Below are 22,910 nucleotides of genomic sequence, written 5' to 3'. Positions count from 1 at the left end.
TGCATGGCTCCAATCCTATTTTCCACATGGAAATCAGTACCTGTTTAACCACACACTTCAACCCCATTTCCAGAGGTACATGGGTGGAGTGCGGTAAGAGCGTAACACTGGACGTGGGAGCTCAGGAACAGTAGGGAACAGTAGGGCCATTTTTACCTTGAAATTGCCATGTGCTTGTCCATCCGAGCTTTCAATTCCTCATTCTCCTGCTGGAATCGCTTCAGTTTGTCAACCAACGCTGTGTTGTTGTCCACCTTGGTGTAAACGAGAATGCCAACATTTTTACATTAAAAATAAAGCCCCTCATTCCCTGAGGCACGTTCCAGACACCAGCACACTTGGAGAGATTTCATTAAGGTAAGTTTGAAGATCTACTAACATATCTGTACGCTGACATGCCGTGAAAAGATTCTAAGGCAGCCAACACAAAGCATCTGGATATGTATTTTTAAAAAATGTAAGCTAGGCCGCGTGAAAACTGACAGACCCATGGGTAACTGGTTTGTCCTAGGTCATACTGTTTTTAGAATTGCCCCCCCGAGAACTGGTGCCCTGCCCTGGGCAACACTGGGGGCTGTGCCTCTTTCCTAAGTTTCCAGGTGGTGAAATGAAAACAGCAGCCAGCCTGCCTGGGTCTATCAAGGGCACTACAGTTTCCTACAGCCAATTCAGGAGAAGACAAAAAATCCCCATGTTCGATGCAAACTCCTAGTAAGCCTACAGTTCACAATTCTTGGCAGTGTTTACTACGGCCTTAAGTGTGGTTTCCAATCTCTCTCTGGCATTTACCTCTGTAAGTCACAAGGCTCTGTAGAGCATCAGTTGAGACAAGGGACACTAGAGAAAGCCTCCCTCCTCAGTTCAGTTGGAGATATTTTGTTCTCCTGCTGGCCTGGCCCGGGCTAAACTTTCAAGGAAAAGGAATTGATCAGTGGAGATATTAAAGCATAAAATCCCAGAAGCCATTTAATCACTTAACGTGATGATGAGCTGATCACATCCCATTTACTTTCGAAAGGTAAGATTTGATTACTTGCTTAGGAGGTGACATCACAGCTCTGTCAGAATTAATTCTAATCCCTGTCTTTGTAGTGCATGACTAATCTACTCTGATTATGACTTCTTGGTTGGGAGTCCTATTGTCCATAACGTTTCCTATTACCCAGATCAACAGTGAGGACAAGCAGGTCAGGTGGAATTTCAAAAAAAAAAAAAAAAAAAAAAAAAAAAAAAAAAAATGAGACCAGATTCTTTTAAGAAAAAGAGAACCTTGGAATTTCCAGTAATTATGAAGGAATTCAAGATAAAACATGAGGTGGGGAAATCTCGAATTAGAGATTGGGCCATGACTGGCCTGATGAGATGATCGCATCCAATTCCTCATTTTATTTATTTTAAAATTTGTTTTTAGTGTTTGTTTATTTTTTAGTGAGAGAGCACAAGCAGGAGAGGGGCTGAGAGAGAGGGAGACACAGAATGGGAAGCAAGCTTCAGGCTCTGAGCTGTCAGCACAGACGCAGGTCTCCAACTCATGAACCATGAGATCATGACCTGAGCCAAAGTTGGATGCTTAACCATTTGAGCCATTCAGGCACCCCAATGCCCTCATTTTAAAGGAGAGGGTTTGGAGAGTGTGATGCTAAGTGAAATAAGTCATACAGAGAAAGACAGATACCATATGTTTTCACTCTTATGTGGATCCTGAGAAACTTAACAGAAGACCATGCGGGAGGGGGAGGGGGGGACAAAAAAGAGCTTAGAGAGGGAGGGAGCCAAAACATAAGAGACTCTTAAAAACTGAGAACAAACTGAGGGTTGATGGGGGGGTGGGAGGGAGGGGAGGGTGGGTGATGGGTATTGAGGAGGGCACCCTGTTGGGATGAACATTGGGTGTTGTATGGAAACCAATTTGACAATAAATTTCATGTAATAAATAAATAAATGAATGAATGAATGAGAGGAAACTAGCCATGGGGACGTCACACAGCTAACCACTGGCAGAAATCGTTCTCATACTGAAGCTTTCCTACTGACAAAGCCTCCTTGTTTTCTGAGAGTCTTATTTTCTACAGAGGTTTGGAGCTTACAAACATACCTCATTTTATTGTATTTCACTTCCTTGTGCTTTGCAGAAACTGTGTTGTTTTTTTTTTTTTTTTAAATACAAATTGAAGGTGTGTGGCGACCGGTGTCGAGCAAGTCTATTGGTGCCATTTGTCCAACAGCGTTTACTCGTTTTAATGTCTCTGTGTCACATTTTGGTAATTCTGGGAATATTTCTAACTTTTTCAATATTATCACATTTGCTATGGTGACCTGTGATTACAACTCACTGGAAGCTTAAATGGTTAGCATGTTTTTAATTAAGGTCTGTGCACTTCTTTTTTTTTTTAAGATACAACACTATTGCACATGAATAGACTTTTCTATGCACCGGGAAACCAAAAAGTTCAATTGAGTCACTTTATTGCAATATTGGCATTGTGGTGGTCTGAAACTGAACCCACGCTATCTTTGAGGTATGCCTGTAAATAAAGTAACCCTGGGTTTACTTGTTCTATTAACTCATTCTTCTGCATATGTGTAGGCAATGCTAACTAATACCATGATCCCTCTTGTGCATGGCAAGAAACAAAAATATTTATGGCTCAACAAAAATTAAAATGTGCTGGTAATTTGACAGTAGAGGCTGTTTTTCATGTATATGGTATTTTGACAAGTTCTGATGCATGGTAGCATATGGGGCAACAAATTATTAACAGGGTTATCTGCACCATCGATGACTGCCAGATTAGCTGAGTTATCAGGCTTGACACAACAGGGTCACCCTTGGCAGGAACTGGTATAAATACTAGGTTAGCCCTGTTAATAATCGCTAAGAGATCTTTTTTCCTTCCTTTAAAAAAACCAAAAAAACAAAAAAGCAACCTTGAGACACCTGGGTGGCTCAGTCGGTTAAGCGTCTGACTTCAGCTCAGGTCATGATCTCCCGGTCAGTAAGTTCGAGCCCCACATCGGGCTCTGTGCTGACAGCTCAGAGCCTGGAGTCTGCTTTGGATTCTGTCTCCCTCTCTCTCTCTGCCCTTCCCCTGCTCACACTCTGTCTCTCTCAGAACTAAACATTAAAAATTTTTTAAATCCATAAAAGGAAGGAATGGAAGGAAAGGAAAGGAAGGAAAGAAGGGAAGGGAAAAAAAGAAAGAAAAATTTAAAAAACATAAAACAAAACTGCCCAGCAATTCAAAATGCCCGTAGATCCAGACGGGGGCTCCGCCCTCAACTCCCTCAATAGAGATGTAATGATGTCTCTATAAGAAAACTGAACCAAACACCAAAACCCAAATGAACAAAAAAGCAAACAAAGAGTGACCTCCAGGCTCCCTACTGTCCAGAGCCGGTTTGGGCACTCAGTCAACAATGAGTCACTCATAACTAGGGGACAAGGGACAAGCACAGTGAGGCAGCTGGGACAGTCAAGAGCAAAGTACACAATGGCTGGGACCACGTAAGCTGCCTTGCCAAACCCTGCCCCCTTGGTGAGACTCCCGGCCACCAGCCACTGAGCTCCAGGGCTGGGCACACCGCTCACACACGGCTTTGTGGCTGTGGACTCGTCACTGGCTAACATAAGGGCTCTGTCCTAGAGGCCACAAGCTAAGCTTCATTCATATTTTTCATAAGGCTTGCATTTGTCCGAGTTAATGTCATTAGAGCACAGCTCTTTTATCACATTCTAATTCACGACAAAGATGAAGAATCGAGATAGCAAACTGAATTGCCCTAATGTGATTAACTTACATAGTCATCTGTTTCGGGTATAGGACACCAGCTCAGAGTTGGTGATTATTAAAGTACTGATTTTACGATATTTTAAAATTCTTCTTAGGTGGGTTAAGATTCACAGACCACTTGAAATGGAAGCCTAATTTGTTTGTTGTGCTTTTTCCAAGGACCCAAATTCTATTTTACATGTTCCTTGCAAAAAAAAAAGTTCCAAAAGGAAGCAATACATAAGCCTGGAGCAAACACACAGAAGGAAATGTACCTTCTTTTACCTTGTGCACATTTCCAAGTATCTGTAAGTAGCACTTAAAACCACTCCACAGTTGTAGTTCAGAGCCCAGTTGCTATTCCACAGACATTGTTCTGTTGGGTCAAACTCTGAAAGAAACATACCAGTTTCTCCATTTTCATTAACTTGACGTCCTGCTGATGCAGTTTTTCATTCTTGATCTCCAGCACGGCTTTCAGGCTTTCTAACTCTTGCTCCAGGTACATGATCTGAGGGTTCTTCTGGAATAGACACAGCAGAGCACAGCTTTGACTCATCACATAACACAAGGTGTTCAAATTCTTAACCCAGTCTTTGATGAGATTTAGAACCTGAGCAAACAGGTAGCAAGAGATTTCTACCTTCTTACAGCTGCTTCACAGAAAGGTCAAAAGAAAAGTTAAGAGAACTACAAGCCCAAAGTCTTCGGTTCTAAGAACATAAGAAAACGTTTCACCTTTGAAAATCTCACTCATTTATCAAGAATTCATTTATCAGGAACTTAAGATCAAAAAATATTTTACTGGAAGAGGAAAAAAAAAACCCATTGCTTATAATACAAAACAACTGTCAATAGGGATGAGGCCATTACAAGCCCTTTCCTGGTGTTTGGAGGGAAAAAAGGCAACAGCTGTTCTCTCAACAAAGTTAGTCAACTGATCAGGAATAAAAAGGCAGTATATTTATACTGCTCTCTGGAAAACGACAAAATAACCATAATGTTCTGAGTCTTTTGGATTTTTATTATGATGGGATTATACCCGCCTGGCCATACTTCTCTTTTACACTTTTTCTCTATTTTAATATGCACCATTAAAATGCTGTCCAAGATGGGTGGCTCAGTTGATTGTCTGACTTTGGCTCAGATCGTGGTCTCACGGTTCGTGAGTTCGAGTCCTGAATTGGGCTTGTCGCTGACAGTGTGGAGCCTGCTTGGAATTCTTCCTCTCTCCCCCCTCTCTCTGCCCTTCCCCTGCTTTCTCTCTCTCCCTCCCTCTCTCTCTCTCAAAATAAATAAATAAACTTTAAAAAATAAATAAAATAAAATGCTGTCCGAGGTAAAAAAAAGGGGAGATGTTCTCTTAGACCACACCACTAAGGTGGAATCCTGGCTCCTTGCTTTATTTCTGGACATCCAAGTGAACCATCCAAAATGTCTGATACAAACAAACAGCGCAAGATCTACTGATCACATGTTGAATGAGGGGCTTTCTTAGACAAGCATCAGTGGTGTCGATCATCCAAACTATCCTTCTGGGCAGTGGTTAATGCTCTGGACCAATCCTTAGGGAAGATCAGATAATGAATCTTCAGGGGTTACCTATTCAAACACTTCACTACACAGGAGACTATGAGTTCCACAACCCAGGCAACCCGTTCTGGGAATGTGCCAGAGCCAAAAAGTTCCCGGGGCAGGGATCACACCCAGGTCTGTATCACTAGAGCTCTTTCCAAAATTTCCTAAGTCTCATACACTGTCATCCTTTTACATATGAGGTTTGTTTTTTTTTTTGTTTTTTTTTTGTTTTGTTTTTTTTGCCCTGAAGATAGAAAATCCTATCTTTTGTTAAAAGGAAACAGTGTAATTTACTCTGTCATTTTTTAATTTATTTTTTTATGTTTCTTTATTTTGAAAAAGAAAAAAAGAGCATGATCGGGGAAGAGGCAGAGCGAGAGACACAGAGAGTATCCCAAGCAGGTTCTGTGCTGTCAGTACAGAGCCTGATGTGGGGCTTGAACTCACCAACCAGGAGATCATGACCTGAGCTGAAATCAAGAGTCAGACGCTTGGTGAGCCACCCAGATGTCCCTACTTTGTCGATTTTTAAAAATTAGAGCATCCAGAGCCCTGCTCCCACTTCTCTGCCCGCCTGTCCCTTTCTCAAATGTGCTCTCCCACAACAGCAGGTGCAATCACACAGCGGGGAGGCAGGAGATAACCCCACTTTCCTCAATCTGCTTCCATTAGTTTTCAAAAGCTGCTGCACTTCCAGGAAGCTCTTTAAAAATCTGCTCCTGGAACCCTGTGTAAGGTTTACAGCCTGCATTTAAGTCTAGATTTTTTGTTTTGTTTTGTTTTAAATCATTGCTTTGTCCAAGAATCTTCCAGAATAAATAGCTTTGAAGTTGCATTGAATATGACCTCATCTAATTGCATTCAAATGTCTAAGAGGGTACCCAGAGACATCAGCAAAAGAGTTCACTGAGAGACCCACACACGTGTGCTTCCTGAGCCGGCAGATTCTAAGTGGGAAATAACTTTTCCTGCAGCCCCATGCACACGTGTATGGAATGAAAACGGTGGCACCGAAGACAGAAACAGGAAACATTTTTTAAATTCTCAAAAGTAGGATGGGGGCAGGGGAGTAGGGATACAAGTTCCAAGAGAAAGCTGAGCTTACAAGATAAATCTGTACTTTTCGAAAGGGAGGATTACCCCTATGACCCACTGCTGAGACATAACAAGGCAAAGGATGAAATGCCTATATGATTACAATATGCATCAACCTTGACAACATAAGCTGAGCGAAAGAAGCCAGACACAAAAGGCCACACAGAACACGATTCCAGTTATATGAACCTCCAGAGTAGGAAACTCCATGGAGACAGAAAGAAGTCTGGGGTTTCCCTAGGGCTGGGGGGTTTCGGGGGTGGGGGGAGGAAGGTGAAATGACTGCGAACGGGCACAGGGTTTCTTTTTGAGGTGACAAAATGTTCTGTAATTAGATAATGGTGACCAATGCACAACTTGCAAATCACTGAACTGTACATTGAAAAGAGTGTTAAATTTTTTTTTTTTTTTTTTTTTAAAGGGGGCACCTGGGTGGCTCAGTCGGTTGAGCGCTGACTTCGGCTCACATCATGATCTCATGGTTCATGAGTCTGAACTCCGTATCAGGCTCTGTGTTGACAGCTCAGAGCTTGGAGCCTGCTTCGGATCTTGTGTGTCTCTCTCTCTCTCTCTCTGCCCCTCCCCCACTCTGTCTCTCAAAAATATAAAAAAAAAAATTAAAAGGGTGAATGTCGTGGTATGTCGATTATATCTCAGGCTACCAGTTAGTTTAAAAACAAACAAACAAACAAACAAAGGGTAGTCCTCACATGAAACCCTGACGCTGACAACTTTCCTGTCTTCCTGCAGTTATTAGCCTAGACTGCTTGCAATCTACTGGGCTTGACCTGTATGTAGTTCTTAGAATTTCTAAAAGGACACCAAGAAACAAGCCAGTTTAAAAATCACTCTGCAATTTGGAGAAGGATTCCAAACCCCTATTATTTCTCTAGCTGCTGAACACTGACTGGACCCTAAAAGGCAGCTGAGCAGAAGGAAACTCAGGAGTGATGGAGAAGCACACACAACTTACTAAATTTGCTTTCTCTCTTGATATTCTTTTTTGTTCTTCTGATTTCAACTTTTCATTTAAAGCATCATTTTCACTCTTCAGATCACTGATTTGTTTCTAAAACAAACAATGAAATGTGGAACACAAGTTAACAAGCAGACACCAGAAACACAGCAAATGTACACAGAAACATTACCCAAACCACAGGAACCTCAAGAATGAGGACACTTTTGGGGGGCGGGGCTAAGTGAGATTTACTCACCTCTAATGATTCCTGCTTCTCAAAAAGCATATCCTCGAGGGATTTCTTTTCTATTTCATGGCTTTTCTTGATTTCTGGAAAGAAGTAATTTTTTGGAGGCAACGACATCATGTAAGATCACTGTTTTCTACAGTTGTTAAAGCACGTAGATGTAAGAGTTAATTAAGCAGTATGACTATGTTACTTTATAAGATGTTATTATACAAATTAAACCATCTGTTCTCAGATTAGCCCTATGAGGGAAGTAGGGCAGATATATTTCCATTTTATGACGGAGAGCATGGAGGCCCACAGAAGCCCAGAGGGCTTAGGAAACACAGAGCATCCTTCTCAGGGGAGGACCTAAAACATTGGCCTGCACACTCCTGCTCTGGAATTTCTCTGCACTTTTCCATTTGCTCTTCATGACCCAAACAGAAGTCTAAAACTAAACCCATTTCAGAGGCACCTGGGTGGCTCAGTCGGTTGAGTGTCCAACTTCAGCTCAGATCACGATCTCGCGGTTCATGAGTTCAAGCCCCGCATCGGGCTCTGTGCTGACAACTCAGAGCCTGGAGCCTGCTTCAGATTCCATCTCTTTCTCTCTTTGCCCCTCCCCTACTCACACTCTGTCTCTCTCCCTCAAAAATAAACATTAAAAAAAAATTAAAACCATTTCTAGCATGAAGGAAGAACAACAACATTTACTAAATGTCTACCCTGGGCCACTTTTATACGTTCTCTAACTTCACAGGACAACTATTTTTCTGACGAGAAAAGCCTCTGCCAAAGGTCACCCAGCCAGTTCTAACCCCTTGCCCACATGCTTCTCTGTGGGAAGCATGGAGCTAAGTGCCACAACTTCTGCGGTCCTCTGTGTTCTGGAAGCAATGGCTCCTTCTTCTCCTTCTACTTCAACCCTTCCGCTCATGATGAAACAAGTATAACAAATTCTTTCTTGATTCAAGAAGTGCCATCTGCATTTCACAGCATCCTTGTACAACTTGAGTTGGTGAGCGACAGGGTGCTCAGCATGGATCCTTTATTGTGGCCAGGATGTAAACGAACACTTTTAACTTCCCAGGACCTCAACTGGTAAAGAACAATTACTACCAAAAAGGCCTTTACATTCTTTAAAATCCATCCTATTTCTTCAAAGGCTGGCATCTGTGACAAACTATTATTTGCATCCTAAGGGGAAAAGGGCATCTGCTAACAATGAACAATGCAAAAAGAAAGCAAAAACACTCCACACTGAATACCACAGGGTATTCTCTGGAAAGGAAGTTTATGAATCATTTCCGTTTTAAAACATATCATGCTGTTCCATTAGACCTGATTCTATTTTTTTTTTTTTTTAAAGCATTCTTGCCTGAAAGGGAGGTTTCATAGGCTTTCTTCAGCAATTCAATTTTCTCTGAGTGGCTAGCTTCAATTTCCAGCTTCGAGGTTTCATGGGCAGCATTTAAGTTGTCAAACTAGAAGAAAAAAAACCAAACAAACCCAAACAATACTTTACCAGTAAAGTTAAAAGTCTTAAGTTGAATAGTAAGCAGCAACGTTAGGAGATTTGACTCATAAGCTTGCATTCAAGTTACAGGGCTGCCCAACACATGAAAAGAACCACCCGACTTGGGGACTTGGGTCTGCCACTCCCAATTCTCCACTCTGTTTTTACCCACCCCCCACCCCCCGCAACCCCGCCCCAGGGGGGATTCCAAGCACACGAGTTCTCCAGGGTTCATGGATGGAAATGGCCAAGTCCATCATAAGGAATGAGGATATATTTCACAGTGATATATCAGGACCACATAAGATCCACGCCTGTCATATCGGCCTTTATATATCTTCAGTCCCTAGCACATGCCCGGCGTAGGCATTCGGTAAATATTTGCTAAAGGAAAAACTGATTCTAAAGGGGAGCAAGGAAATTGAAGACAAGTTCATGATACAAGGATATGTGAAAAATATGGGTTATTCAATGCCATTTTAAAAAATAAAAAATTCACAGTAATTTTTTTGCAGTATAACATCAGAATGCAAAGGGATTACTTCCAGGTAGTAGGGTAAAGGGTGGCTTTTTTGGTTTTTTGTTTTTATTTTTCTTTCTTTTGTCTTCCTTTCTTTCACCCAATATTGCTTTGATCATAAGGAAAAAAATAATTGAAAAACCCCTTTTCACTTATTTAAATAAACAAAGGGAAGTTCAAAGGAAATTCATCATCAAACAACAATCAGAATTCAAATAAACAGCCACGATGGAGAACACGCTCAGGCTCCAAAAGCACAGACCTGCTCTTGCAGTTGGTTTTTGTACTTCTCCGCTTCTTCAATGTAAATGTTCTGGAGCTTTTCACACTCCCCGGTGTAAAATTCTTTAAGCCGATTCTCTAGCTCTGTTAGATCGGTCTGGTGCTGCTGGTTCAGCTTCTGCACAAATCCTTCATAAGCTATTTGCAACTCATTTCTGGCTTTTTCTAATTTCTCACAGGTCGATGAAGCAGTGACTGAAAAGAGATGAAAAAGGGAAAAGATATTTAAACTGCTAAATGTCCTAAAATCCTAACATTCAAGCACAGGTGTGAGGACTCTGGAAACATTAACACAGTACTCACAGTACTCAGTTCTCTCTTGATCAGACTTTCAAAGGTAATAGTATAGAAGTGAACAGTAAGAACAAGAGCAAATGGTCGCTGGCAACCCCCACCCCCCCAAACCAAACAAAATGAAAACAAACAAAAAAAGCCCCACACAATCATCTAGCAAGAAGTAACAGAAGTACTTGAGAACCAGGTTTCCAAGGGAGGATCACCCTTTTGTATGTTGCCCAATCAGTGCGGGGGCCATAAGCAGAGGAGGCTCTGATTGGCTGAGGCGTCTCTAAGGTTGGCCAGCCAGTAGGGAGACGCTAAGACACAGAGGAACAGCGAAGACCAAAGAGAAGAAATAAACGGATTTTAATCTTCCACTTAATTTGAGCTGATTTCAAAAGTACAGTAATGAAAACAAAGTATTAGAATATGTTGAACACAAATGACCAGGGCATAAAAACTTCAGGAAAAACACATTTTAAAAGCTATCATATAAATATATCGTTTATATTGTTGATATACACAGGTTGATATTTTTAAAAGGCAAAGTTATCTGAAAAACAGAATTTGAAATCGGAGCATCTTACTTCTTCAACCACCACTACTGAAAACACACAATCGTTAACGAAAAATTTTCAGATTTGCACATAAAGGCATATAATACAACCAGACTGTAATAAATCTTGGAAGATCTCGATCATTTGTCAGAAGTTTGACTCTGGACTTTTTTAACCTTCCTTCACTGACATTCAATACAGGTGAAACCAGTGCTACTCTGTCAGAATTCGTGTTCTCAATATCCTAAAGCACCCATGGACTAATACAGAGTACTGGTACATCTGTTGTTAATCCTTACCTCCCTTTTGGCAAGCAATATAGATTTCTGGAATTGTGGAAGAAATAAGATTGTTTTAGGGCAGAGAAAGGACAGTTTAGTTTAATGATAATTCTAGCTAAGTAATGTGGAACTGGCTGGCTCCTGGGATGAATTTCCAGCAAGGAGGTAGACTTGTCTTCATGGTTTCTTAGGAACATGCCATGTAGTGGTAGAAATATTAGTCACTTGTCTCCTATTAGTATTCTTTCAGAGGCAAAATGGACCATATTGAATAATGACAAGAATAGCTTCTTCTAAAGAGAACCATTAAAATTCAAATAAATCCATAAATACTTACTGAAGGGGAAAGGAACATAAAAAAAATAAAAACTACTACTCAGTGAATGGCACTCCTCACACGTTATCTCGTCTACCTCTCCCAGAAATCCTGTGAGAACCTTGTTACAAAATGAATAAGGAAATCAACACAGGGGGTACACAATTTGCCTATAAGCACACAGCTAAATAAGTGGCAGGAGACTGGACTGTTGTAAGCAGTTTGGATACTGATTGTCTACATCCAAAGCCTGTGCTTCTCCCCCACCCCACCCAGCTGTCCTTTGTGCCAGAGACTGGAGAGAAACAACATGGAGCCTCTCCTTGGGAGGCTCATTGTCCAATGGAGAAGATATACACTTCTGAGAAACAATACAGGGAAGTACCTAAGGGTCCAATAAATGGCGCTCACAGTGGTTTACACCCAGCTACGATGGTGTGGAAGTTGGGGTCTTACATTTTTTTAAGTTGTGGTAAAATGTAGGTAACATCAGTACCTCAGATAAATGGAATCATACAGAACCTGTCCTTTTGTGCCAGGCTCATTTCACTCAGCAGCATGTCTTCAAGGGTCATATGTATGTTGTGGTATGTGTCAGAATTCCCTTCCTTTTGAAAACTGGATAACAGTCCATTGTGCATATAGACCACATTTTGTGTATCCATTCATCTGTCAAAGGACACTTGGGTTACTTCCACCTGTGGGCTGTTGGGAACGCTGTTATAAACATGGGTGCACAGACATCTGTCCAGGTCCCTGTCTTAGTTCTTTTGAGTATATTCCTGGAAGTGGACTTGCTGGGTCATATGGTAATTCTGTTATTATCTGAGCAAACACCGTCCTGTTTTCCATGACAGCTATACCATTTTTCATTCCCACCCGCAGTACACAATGGTTCCAATTCCTCCACACTTTCACCAAAAATTGTTTTCTTTTCTCATATTATTTTTTATAAGCCATTCTAATGGGCGTGAAATGGCAGCTCACTGGTTCTGATCTGGTCAGTTTTTTTTTTTTTTAATTGAGCCACGTGACATAAATGCCATCCTGATACTGAGGGTGAAAACTATTCTACCATGAACAAAGGTGGGAAACTGCACAGCGTGCCTTGGGGACCAGAACTTTCACAAAGCATAACAACTGGAGGTGAGACCCAAAGAGGTAGATGGCAGCCAGATTATCAGGGTCATCAAATGCAGTACAGACTGACAATTCAGTCCCTTGGAACTAAATTTTGGAAGTTATTATTTTTTCTTTAAAAGAGTAAAAGATAATGGTGATGTTGATGGTTACATAACACTCTTCACTTTTCCTTTTTATTGTACTAATTATTTACCAAAGGAGGGGAAAAAAATGATTCAAGAAGGCAAATGTTAGTCAAACAGGTACACACAACATTAGCTTCCACTAACCTTCCCAAGTACACAAACAAAATGATGGCCCCACAAGCTTCCTTGTGGGAATCTACATTATAACACTCTATGAAAGTAGATGACAGAAAAATATTTTGCAAGCACTCAATGAAGATGTCCAATAGCTTTCTTATTGGTTTCATGTCATTTTTACTTAATTCTCTTGGAATTTGAGAGATCAGCCAAAAAAAACCCAAAAAAACAAGTAATAGTATGATTGCAGACCATCTGAATGCTCATATCAAAGACAGAAATGTCTAAGTGAACCAGAAACTAGAAGATCATCTATATGAAGTTAATAGTACGCTACACCCACCCAATTTTAACACATTTGTTTGTAATGAAACAACGGTCAGTTTGAACGTATATCTACAGTACATCTGGGTTTAAAATCAAATAGGATATCTGGAAATCCTCTCACGTTAGCCACCGGACAGGGTGTTTCCTGTTTAAAAAAAAAAAAAAAAAGAGAGAGAGAAAAGAAAAGAAATAACAGAAGAGGAAAAGCTTGTGTTTAATTTTGTTTGCCACTGTGAGCGAGGGGAAGGGAAGGCAGAGGGGAGGCAAGGGGTGGGTCAGAACAGGGAGAGAAGGGTTTACCGCCCTTAGTACAACCATCCCAAGCTTGGGCTCAACCCCAGGCAGTGACATCAGCCCACAGCTGTGCACAGACCTTTGCTCTGCTACCGGCCTGGCGTGCCAGGCAGACAACAGCTGGACTGAAATCATCCCTCACACCAACAGCTTTACTTTGAACTAATTGGCCTGGGCTCCTGAAGGAAAAATGTATTTGGCACAAAGACTCTTGGAACACTTTTTAAGGACACCCATGTAACCGATGCATCAAGGGTTCTGAGCGCTCCCTCTCCGCCAGACACACACAGTGGGGGGAGTGCGGGAGGTCACCTGGGGCTTCAGTCATGGCCCCTTCCTTGTGCTGATGACAGTTTAGGAGAGCTCCTTAAGGCCATCTCAGCCCGGTCTTGTCCTCGCTTACTCTCCGGAAAGCCACTCCCTTTCAGACAGTGAAGCAGGCACCCAGCAAAGTCAAAATAAAACAGGGGATCTTTCAGAATTTCCAGCAAGTGAGCAAGGGGTTTTCAGTGCAAGCTGACACTGTTTTCAAGAAGTTGTTGCACAAATACAAAATCCATACAGTACAAAGGAATCTTTCTGTCCTGGTGTCTTAATCCTTCCATCAGGCGACTGGTAAAAGCAGGTCTGTGACTAAGGGTGCCGAGAGGCCACTGCCCGTGCAAGAGCTGGACACCCATAACTTTTGTACACGCACTGGGACGCTGCAAAAGTTATCTCCAGCGTCCGCCTCAGCATGAGTTTGCAGAATTAGGAAAGAAAGAAACCAACTCATTTACAAGACCAGCCCTAAAGCCACAGGCCGTGTTAGAGGCAGACCTTTTCACCCCGGGACAAACTATGCCCACGCAGAATTCTCGGCCAATGACAGAACAAGAACACAACATGCTTCAAGCATATAGAACTGAGCAAGGAAAAAAAAACCACTTCAGAAAAATGGACAAATGCCTGAATTTTCTCCTTTTCATATAACTTATTTGGATGACCTCTGGAAAAGGCTCTGAATTATAATCTCTGAAAAGGAGAGCTGGATTCATCCAGGGTCCTCTAGTCCTTATCCCCGAGAACCACACGCGCAGCTATTACCTAATTTGTCCTGGGGACCTCTTCTAAGGGGGGAGGCTAGACCTGTATTCTCTCCATCTCGTAGACATCAGTTTCCCTTCGGTGACTGATAAATGCGTGTTTACAGAGAAAAGCATCACACAACCATGGCCCTAACTTGGTCATATTCTTCATGACTCCTTCATTTTTGGATCTGGGTAGCACGGTTCATCACGAGACAACCCCAAATATTTTAACTCTCAGGAACATAAATAAAAGTCTTCATAGAACAGAGCTAGAATAATTAGGTACAATTCTCAGTCACACCATTTACCTGCCACGTGATTTGAGCAAATTATTTAAGCTTTCTAAACCTTCATTTCCTCATTTTTTTTTTAAATGGAGCTAATATTGGTAGCTTCCCTGCAGGATTAAATAAAATAACACACACGAAGCCCCTGACCCAGTGGCTGACCAGAGTCAGCGTGCAATAAATGTTGCTGTTATCCTTACCCGCCTTACAAAAGACCACCCGTTCAAATGTGTTTGAAGAATCGTCAGAGACAGGCTTGTGGTTCCACGACAGAATGTGACAGTTAAAAAGCAGCCTTGTGTAGCATTCAAAGCTACACACACAGACACACAGGATAGGGTACCATAGTTCTCTTGTTCTTGGCACTGGATGTAATAGGACTTTCCCAACTTGTAGGTGATTTTATCTAAATTGGACATCAAGTATAAAGAAGAAAAGGAAAAATAAAGGGGAGGAGGTAAGGTCACATGGAAGTCACACACACTTTCATGATGCCACATCAGAGATTGTGACAGAAAGAAAAGATTAACAGGAAAATAAGACGACTTCATTCCCCACTGTACACACATACTTTCTCTAGGTGCTTCTGGCAGGCGTGCCATGGGGGCCAACCCTTCTCTGCACCAGCTGTGGGGGGATCAAGATGTCTGCGTCCTACGTTTCTTGACTGCTTTAGGTCCCCCCGCCAACCCCCGCCTCTGGCCACCTGGGGAATCAGACACCTGCTTTTCAGTGCTGGACACCTTCACTCTTTTTTCAATATACTTCTCAGGGAAAATATACTTGCTTTTAAAGCTTTTTTTTTTAATGTTTTATTTATTTTTGAGAGAGGAGAGACAGAGCATAAGTGGGGGAGGGGCAGAGAGAGGGGGAGACACAGAATCCGAAACGGGCTCCAGGCTCTGAGCTGTCAGCATAGAGCCCGACACGGGGCTCGATCTCACAGACCGCGAGATTATGACCTGAGCCAAAGTCGGAGGGTCAACTGACTGAGCAACCCAGGCGCCCTGAAATATACTTGCTTTTAAAAAAAAAAAAAAACAACAGCTTGTAATTGTGGAATAATTTTACAGAAAAGGTACATAGATAGTACACAGAGTTCCTGTACCCTTTCCATCTAGCTGCCCCAATTGTTAGCATTTTACATAATCACAGGACATTAGTCACAATTAAGGTTTTGACACTGGAACAATACTAGTAAGTGTGCTATAGACTTTTGGATTTCACCAGGTTTTTTCACTATGCTTTTTTTTTTTTTAAGAAAAAAATTTAGGATAATTAAAAAAAAATTCTAATGTTTTATTTGCTTTTGAGAGAAAGAGAAAGACAGAGTGGGGGAGGGGCAGAGAAAGCAGGAAACACAGAATCCAAAATAGGCTCCAGGCTGTCATCCCAGAGTCTGATGAGGGGCTCTAACCCATGAATCGTGAGACCATGACCTGAGCCGAAGTTGGACACTTGTCTGATGGAGCCACCCAGGTGCCCCTAGAAAAACTTTGGCTCTTCAGAGAAGCTGCAAAGAGAGAACAGAGTTTCCAGATACCTCTCATTCCTTTTCCCCTAAAATTAATACTGCACATTACCAAGGGACCTTGACAAAACTAAGAAACCAACATTGGTATAGTATTATGAACTAAACTCCATACTTTGCCCCTTTTTTTTCTGTTCCAGCACCCTATGCAAGATATGACATTGCATTTAGTTGTCATGTTTCCTCAGTTTTCTCTGGTCTGTGAGTGGGTCTTTCTTCCCCCTCCTGCCCCCCATAATCTTGACAATTTTCAAGAGTCAGGTATTTTTAGAATGACCCTCAATTTTGGTTTGTCATGTTTTCTCTGTATAGTCCATTGACCCAGCAATTCCACCAGTAAGAATTTATCTTACAGGTATATTCCCACACGTGTAAAATGAAGGACATTTGAGGTTATCCACTGGAGCATTTCTGTAACAGCAAAACATCAGAAACAACCTAATGTCCACCAAGAAGGAACACGTTAAATTATTTGTGGTGTATCTATGTGATGGAATAAGATCATTCAACAGCTATTAAAAAAGACTGACAAAGTTCTTTGTGTATCGATCTTTAAGAATGTTGAGTGGAAAAGCAACGTGCATGTAAAATATGCTCCCACCTGTGTATCAAAGAAGGGGGAAACCAATCTATAGCTTATCTTACTACTCCTATGATCCAGCCCCAGAACCGTGAATGGGAACACTATCTTCTATCATAGCAGCATAATCACTTCATAATATTATTCTTACTCTATGGAAGAGAAATCCGGTCAGGACATGCTGCCAGAGTGACTGACGGGCTACGTAGGTTACTCTCTGAAACCAGGGTCTGTTTAAAATTGGAGATAGTAATTTAAGTGAATAAGGTAATCAATAAGCCATTTTTAAAAAGTAACTTTCTACTTGGGGGAAGGGCAGCAGCCTACAAACAACGAAAGGCTAAGTACACAGACTGTCCAACAACGGGAAAGTCTAACTTTCCATATCTCAATTTCCTGGTGTTGCAAGGCAGGAATAAACACCACCTGATCGGCTAATCATAGCATTTGGTGAGGATTTTGTAGAGCACATCTTCACAAACTCTCTGTGGAATGATCATCTCCTCAGAAGACGTCCGAGTTTTACTTGCCAAGACGTACTACTTTTTCATATGACCAAGAAATGTGGCAGTCATGTGATACACAACAGTCTTTTTCCAAATTTCATAATGAGCTATGAAGGGCTTTCTGATCGCTCTTGGGAGTTACATGAATCAACATGAACTGATTTCAAAGCCACTCCCTAATCATAACTTATTAGGAATCTACTTTTACAAAAAAAATGCCTGCACCCTCAATTCTCCCATAAATAATACCATCTTACATTTAAAGCTCAGTTTCATACTTCTTTTTTTTTAATTTTTTTTTAACGTTTTATTTATTTTTGAGACAGAGAGAAACAGAGCATGAACGGGGGAGGGGCAGAGAGAGAGGGAGACACAGAATCAGAAACAGGCTCCAGGCTCTGAGCCATCAGCCCAGAGCCTGACGCGGGGCTTGAACTCACAGACCGCGAGATCGTGACCTGAGCCGAAGTCGGACGCTTAACCGACTGAGCCACCCAGGCGCCCCCAGTTTCGTACTTCTACAAAATGCTCTCGTATCTATTCTCTCATGTAATATGATAGTGTTTTGAGTTAATAAAATAGGTATCATCTTAAATCTCATTTTACTGGAATGGGAACTGAAGTAGCAAAGTTGGGTCCAGAACTCAATCCACTCAACATTTTCAATTCAGGTTCTGCAGCACAGAACCCAGAACCTGATCTCTGTGGCTATTTCCTCAACCTGAGAGGCAGAAGAGAGAATTTAATTCATACATACAATGGATGCCTGAGAGTATTAGGGCTTCTTTCTCTTGTGGAAGCTAGAAAGACTTCAAGATAAGGCAAGTTAGAAGGAAAAAAAAACAAAAACAAAAACAACCCAACTTTTCTCTACACTGATTAGTCCTGACAAAACCTTACGCAAACGGGGGATGATGATCTGGCCCCACCAGCCAACGTGAGCACACAGGTGCCAGCTGGGTCTCCATGGGGCCTGTGGTTCTCCCTGCCAACACAAGTCTGAAAAGGCTTTGCTGTTTTTCAACTTACTCACTGGCCAACAACATGCTGCAAAACAGATGTTCTCATAATCACAACAGCAACATTCCGTGGACCAACGAAAACATTTAGGCACGAAAGTGGATCGGAGATGCAAGCCTGGCGGAATAATTGGCATCATGTTCTAAGCTTCGGGCCTGAGAAAAATCAGGCAGGACTTTAAAGAAATCACACTGAGACCAAAGTAATAAATGGAATGTTAAACGTCCCTCATGCTTCGTTTTTAGAGTACGAGGTTCAAAAGGGCAGGTAAAGTTGATGGCATTCCTAACATTTGGAAGCCTAGGTACAAACAAGAACGGGCTCTATTCAGTTGGCACTATTTGACATTACTGTTTATTCGCTCACTGCGCTTACCTGATTCTTACAGACTTTCTGTAAAAGAAACAACATTCTGGACAACCATCATGGTGTCTAAGTGTAGTCCAGGGAGCACCTACATGATAATCACCTGAATGGTCATTGAACGTGGGTTGCTGGGGGTGCCTGGGTGGTTCCATCAGTTAAGCGTCTGACTTGATTTCCACTCAAGTTCTGATCCTCTATTGGTGGCATTGAGTCCTGCGTCGGGCCCTGCACTGACAGTGTGGAGCCCGCTTGGAATTCTCTCTCTCTCTCTCTCTCTCTCTCTCTCTCTCTCTCTCTCTCTCTGCCCCTGCCCCATGCACACACATGCAAGCTCGCTCTGTGTCTAAATAAACAAACTTAAAAAAAAAAAGAGTGGATTTCTGGGCTCCATTCCCAAGCCACCTGAGTCAGAACTGTGAATCAGCATTTTAACCCAGTTTATTTCATTACACAGTGAAGTCTGAGAACCACCATTCTGGACAAATGACATGAAATTAGTCAACACTGAACATATCAAAACTGGACAAGGACAAGCTAGGACAAGGAACACAGGCTTTCAAAACTGATACCCCCGGTTATGTTGCACATCTATACAGGTGACAGTACATAACCTTTTACTTATAGACATAGCCAGCCAAAGTCTGAATTTAGGATGGGCAGACGTGGATAGGGAAAAATGGGCTAAGTCTGAGGTGGTCAAAACCATCTTCAGTCAACTCAGAGAAAGAATTCTCTTTTGGTATACTATTAGTTTTCATTACGTTAATAGTTTTTTTTTCATAAATCCCACTTCAAAAATCACTTCTGGAATTGTGCAACTCCAAAGTGACCTAACTGTAAAGAGTTTTTCAAATGACTTGAAATACACAGCCTGTTAAACCACAACTGTAGATCAAACTAATGAAAGAATTAACACATGAGCCAAGGTGTATGGTGGCCTCAAGTTCACAGACACCAGTTGAGTGTTGATTAGACAATTTATACCTTGCTTTTGGCAACGCTAAGTCACTTTTCCCTAACTGATAATAGCAAAACCTATTTTAACCTAACAGTGTTTCTTGAACTCTTGACTCAGATAAAAAGATTCCAAAAGTCATTACCAATGCAAAGGAGTGTCTATATCACATGATTTTCCAACCTTTGAAATATTTCATCATGGTTTTCCCTGTTATGATGAGCAGGAGTTTGCTAGTCTAACCATGCTAGGTTCTCAGCCAGGCGCTTTGCTCTCTAGCTGCTTGACCTCAGGAAGGTTACTTCACTTTTAAGCCTCAGTTTCTTTTCCTTCCTTCCTCCCTCCCTTCCCTTTCCTTTCTTTTAATAAAATACTAACCAGTAGACTAAGAGCTGAATACTGCTGTCAGGAAAGAGCTGGCACTCAGTAATGTTACCACCATACCCAGTGCATAATTTTTATACACAGAGGAAAAAAAATCAACTAGTCTTTTGTAATTATGGGAATTACTGCAATTCTTAGTGAATTAAGGGTTCAAATCCCACTTGTGTCATTATATAGAAACAACCAGGACAGATCTATAAAAAAGATGCACATTACCTGAACAACGCATTACAAACAATACTAAGTTTATATGAATGTCTGTGAATAAAGGCATTTCAAGTTTTTGTTTTTATTTTTTTTAACGTTTATTTATTTTGAGAGACAGCAAGCTTGTATGTGTGCGGGCAGGGAGGCGCAGAGAGAGAGGGAGAGAAAGAATCCCAAGCAGGATCTGCTCTGTCAGCACAGAGCCCGATACAGGCCCGATCTTATGGTATGTGGGATCATGACACGAGCAGAAATCAAGAATCAGACACTTAACCAACTGAGCCACCCAAGTGCCCCAAGTTTTTGACATCTAGTTCATTTGACCAAATACTTAAGTCTCAGTAGGATTTAAAAAAAACTTAAATAAAAATAGATGGAAGGTGTCTAAAAAAGATGTACATTAGATATTAATTTTGACAGCTAAAATACCTTTCCTCCATTAATTAAGATAAAAATGTGATTCTAATGATTAATATTAACAAAAAACAATAGAAACCCCCAAAGACCATAATTATGGTTCTCTATTTTTTTTTTTAACATTTATTTATTTTTGAGACAGAGAGAGACAGAGCATGAATGGGGGAGGGTCAGAGAGAGAGGGAGACACAGAATCTGAAACAGGCTCCAGGCTCTGAGCTGTCAGCACAGAGCCCAACGTGGGGCTCGAATTCACGGACCGCAAGATCATGACCTGAGCCGAAGTTGGACGCTCAACCGACTGAGCCACCCAGGCGCCCCTCGTTCTCTATTTTTTTAATGTTTATTTATTTTTGAAAGAGACAGCGACAGAGTGAGAGTTGGGGGGGGGGGGGGGCAGAGAGAGAGGGAGACATAATTTGAAGCAGGCTCCAGGCTGTTAGCACAGAGCCTTATGTGGGGCTCGAACCCATGAACTGTGAGATCATGACCTGGGCCGAAGTCGGACGCTTAAATGACTGAGCCACCCAGGTGCCCCATTATGGCTCTCTATTATGGCAGTTTTGATCCAACATGATTCTTAAAAAAAAAAAAAAAAAAAAAAAAAAAAAAAATTAGAGTGACAGGTTTATTCCCTATCTCAGAGGCCAAATATTTGCTGTGGACACTGACCATTAAATTGAACTGTAATCTATTTCAAGGGCTGACACTTTCAAAATGATCTAACTGGGATTATCAGACATAATTATAAAATGTTCCCCAGAGGGGCACCTGGGTGTCTCAGTCGGTTGAGCATTCGACTTCGGCTCAGGTCATGATCTCACGGTTCGTGGGTGCGAGCCCTGCATCCGGCTCTGTGCTGACGGCTCAGAGCCTGAGGCCTGCTTCAGATTCTGTGTCTCCCTCTCTCTCTGCCCCTCCCCTGCTTGCACTCTGTCTCTAAAATAAATAAACATTAAATTTTTTTTTAAATGTTCCCAAGAGAATTATAGCTCACCTTGTTTATTATTCATTTCTAAAAACATACTCATTATTTTTAAAAGGTTTATAGGAAAATATTTGTATACAAAAACCATTGAATATTAGGTATTATACAGATAAACCAACTTTCTCTAGTTACCACCTTCAATATAAAAGTCATTCATTCACTGAAATACTAAGTACCGGGCACAAGATCTTAGCTCGTTGAGCTACAAAGGTAAAGGAGATACTGCCCTTGAAAGGCTCATGGTTCTAGAATGTGAGAAGAGGTCTAGAAACAAATAACTACAATAACAAAGTATCTTGAAGGACACAGTAGAAGGCACAATTAACTTTTCTTGAAAGATTAACTAAAACTCAAATGAAGATAAGGTCTTTTAGCTAGGACTTAGCTAGGTTTTAGCCAGTGAGGTGTTTAAGAGGCAAACAATAGAAAGGCGGTGAAAAAGGGACAGCACATTTCAAGCAGAGGGGATAACATGTGCCAAAGAGGGCCAAAGGGGTATGAACGGACCCGTGTCTAAGGCATGGGGAGGGGAAAGAAGGTGTGAAGAAAGGCAAACGAGCATCCCGATATCATGAAGTTGGGCTGGAAGGTTCTGGTCAAATCATACATGGTGAATACAGTCTATTTGGACTTTTCCCCAAAGCCCAAATGAAGTCACTTATATTTGTTAAAAATGTCCAGTTGAGGACAGATGTGAGACTTGTTTTAATATAGTCTGGAGAGAAGTGGGCCTGGAGCAAGGTGGCCTGTTGGATGACCATTGACATGTATTTGAGGGGAGAAATTATGGGGCTTAAATTAGAACAGCAGGAGCCAGAAGGATGAGGAGGAGAGAGGAGGACAAGGCATGTGAGACCTGTCATTAGCTTAGGTGGTAACTGAAGAATGATGCCACTTCAGAAGATGATAAGCAGACTTTGAGGAATAGGTCTGAATGAGGAGACACGGCAGAGAGTTCAAGGAAGCAAAGGGCTGGGGAAACAGAAAGGCCTGATTACACCAGACTGGCTTTCCTGGAGGCAGCTCTTCACAGGGCAAAATACATCTGCAGCCTCGGAAGGACAGAACTCGAAAACTAGCTCTGTGCATCATCACCCTCCAGGTTGTAGATGAAACCATGGGAATGAATGGGATAACAGCCGAAAAGGAAACTCTCACTATACTAAACACTATAGGGGTAAGTGAAATTAAGCTATCTCCACTCAACAGAAC

General features: G+C 41.6%; 1 protein-coding gene across 10 annotated transcripts in view; it reads right to left on the bottom strand.

The window, feature by feature from the left end:
• Positions 1-22,910, bottom strand: part of MTUS1 (microtubule associated scaffold protein 1) — a 171,490-nt gene that overhangs the window by 2,940 nt on the left and 145,640 nt on the right. For 9 of the 10 annotated variants that reach the window (XM_053900908.1, XM_019466720.2, XM_019466722.2 and 6 more), the window contains 6 exons: positions 9,929-10,143; positions 9,009-9,114; positions 7,658-7,731; positions 7,417-7,512; positions 4,177-4,293; positions 157-254 (listed from right to left, as the gene is read on the bottom strand). In XM_053900908.1, coding sequence (XP_053756883.1) covers positions 157-254; positions 4,177-4,293; positions 7,417-7,512; positions 7,658-7,731; positions 9,009-9,114; positions 9,929-10,143 — 706 coding nt within the window. The remainder of the gene's footprint in view (positions 1-156; positions 255-4,176; positions 4,294-7,416; positions 7,513-7,657; positions 7,732-9,008; positions 9,115-9,928; positions 10,144-22,910) is intronic. The other variant, XM_019466721.2, reaches the window with a different exon arrangement.

Source organism: Panthera pardus, unplaced genomic scaffold (assembly GCF_024362965.1).
Source record: "Panthera pardus isolate Hobbes unplaced genomic scaffold, ASM2436296v1 HiC_scaffold_13, whole genome shotgun sequence".
Taxonomy (NCBI): Eukaryota; Metazoa; Chordata; class Mammalia; order Carnivora; family Felidae; genus Panthera; species Panthera pardus.
Note: the sequence above shows the minus strand (reverse complement) of the source record. Positions and strands in the feature narration are given on the sequence as shown.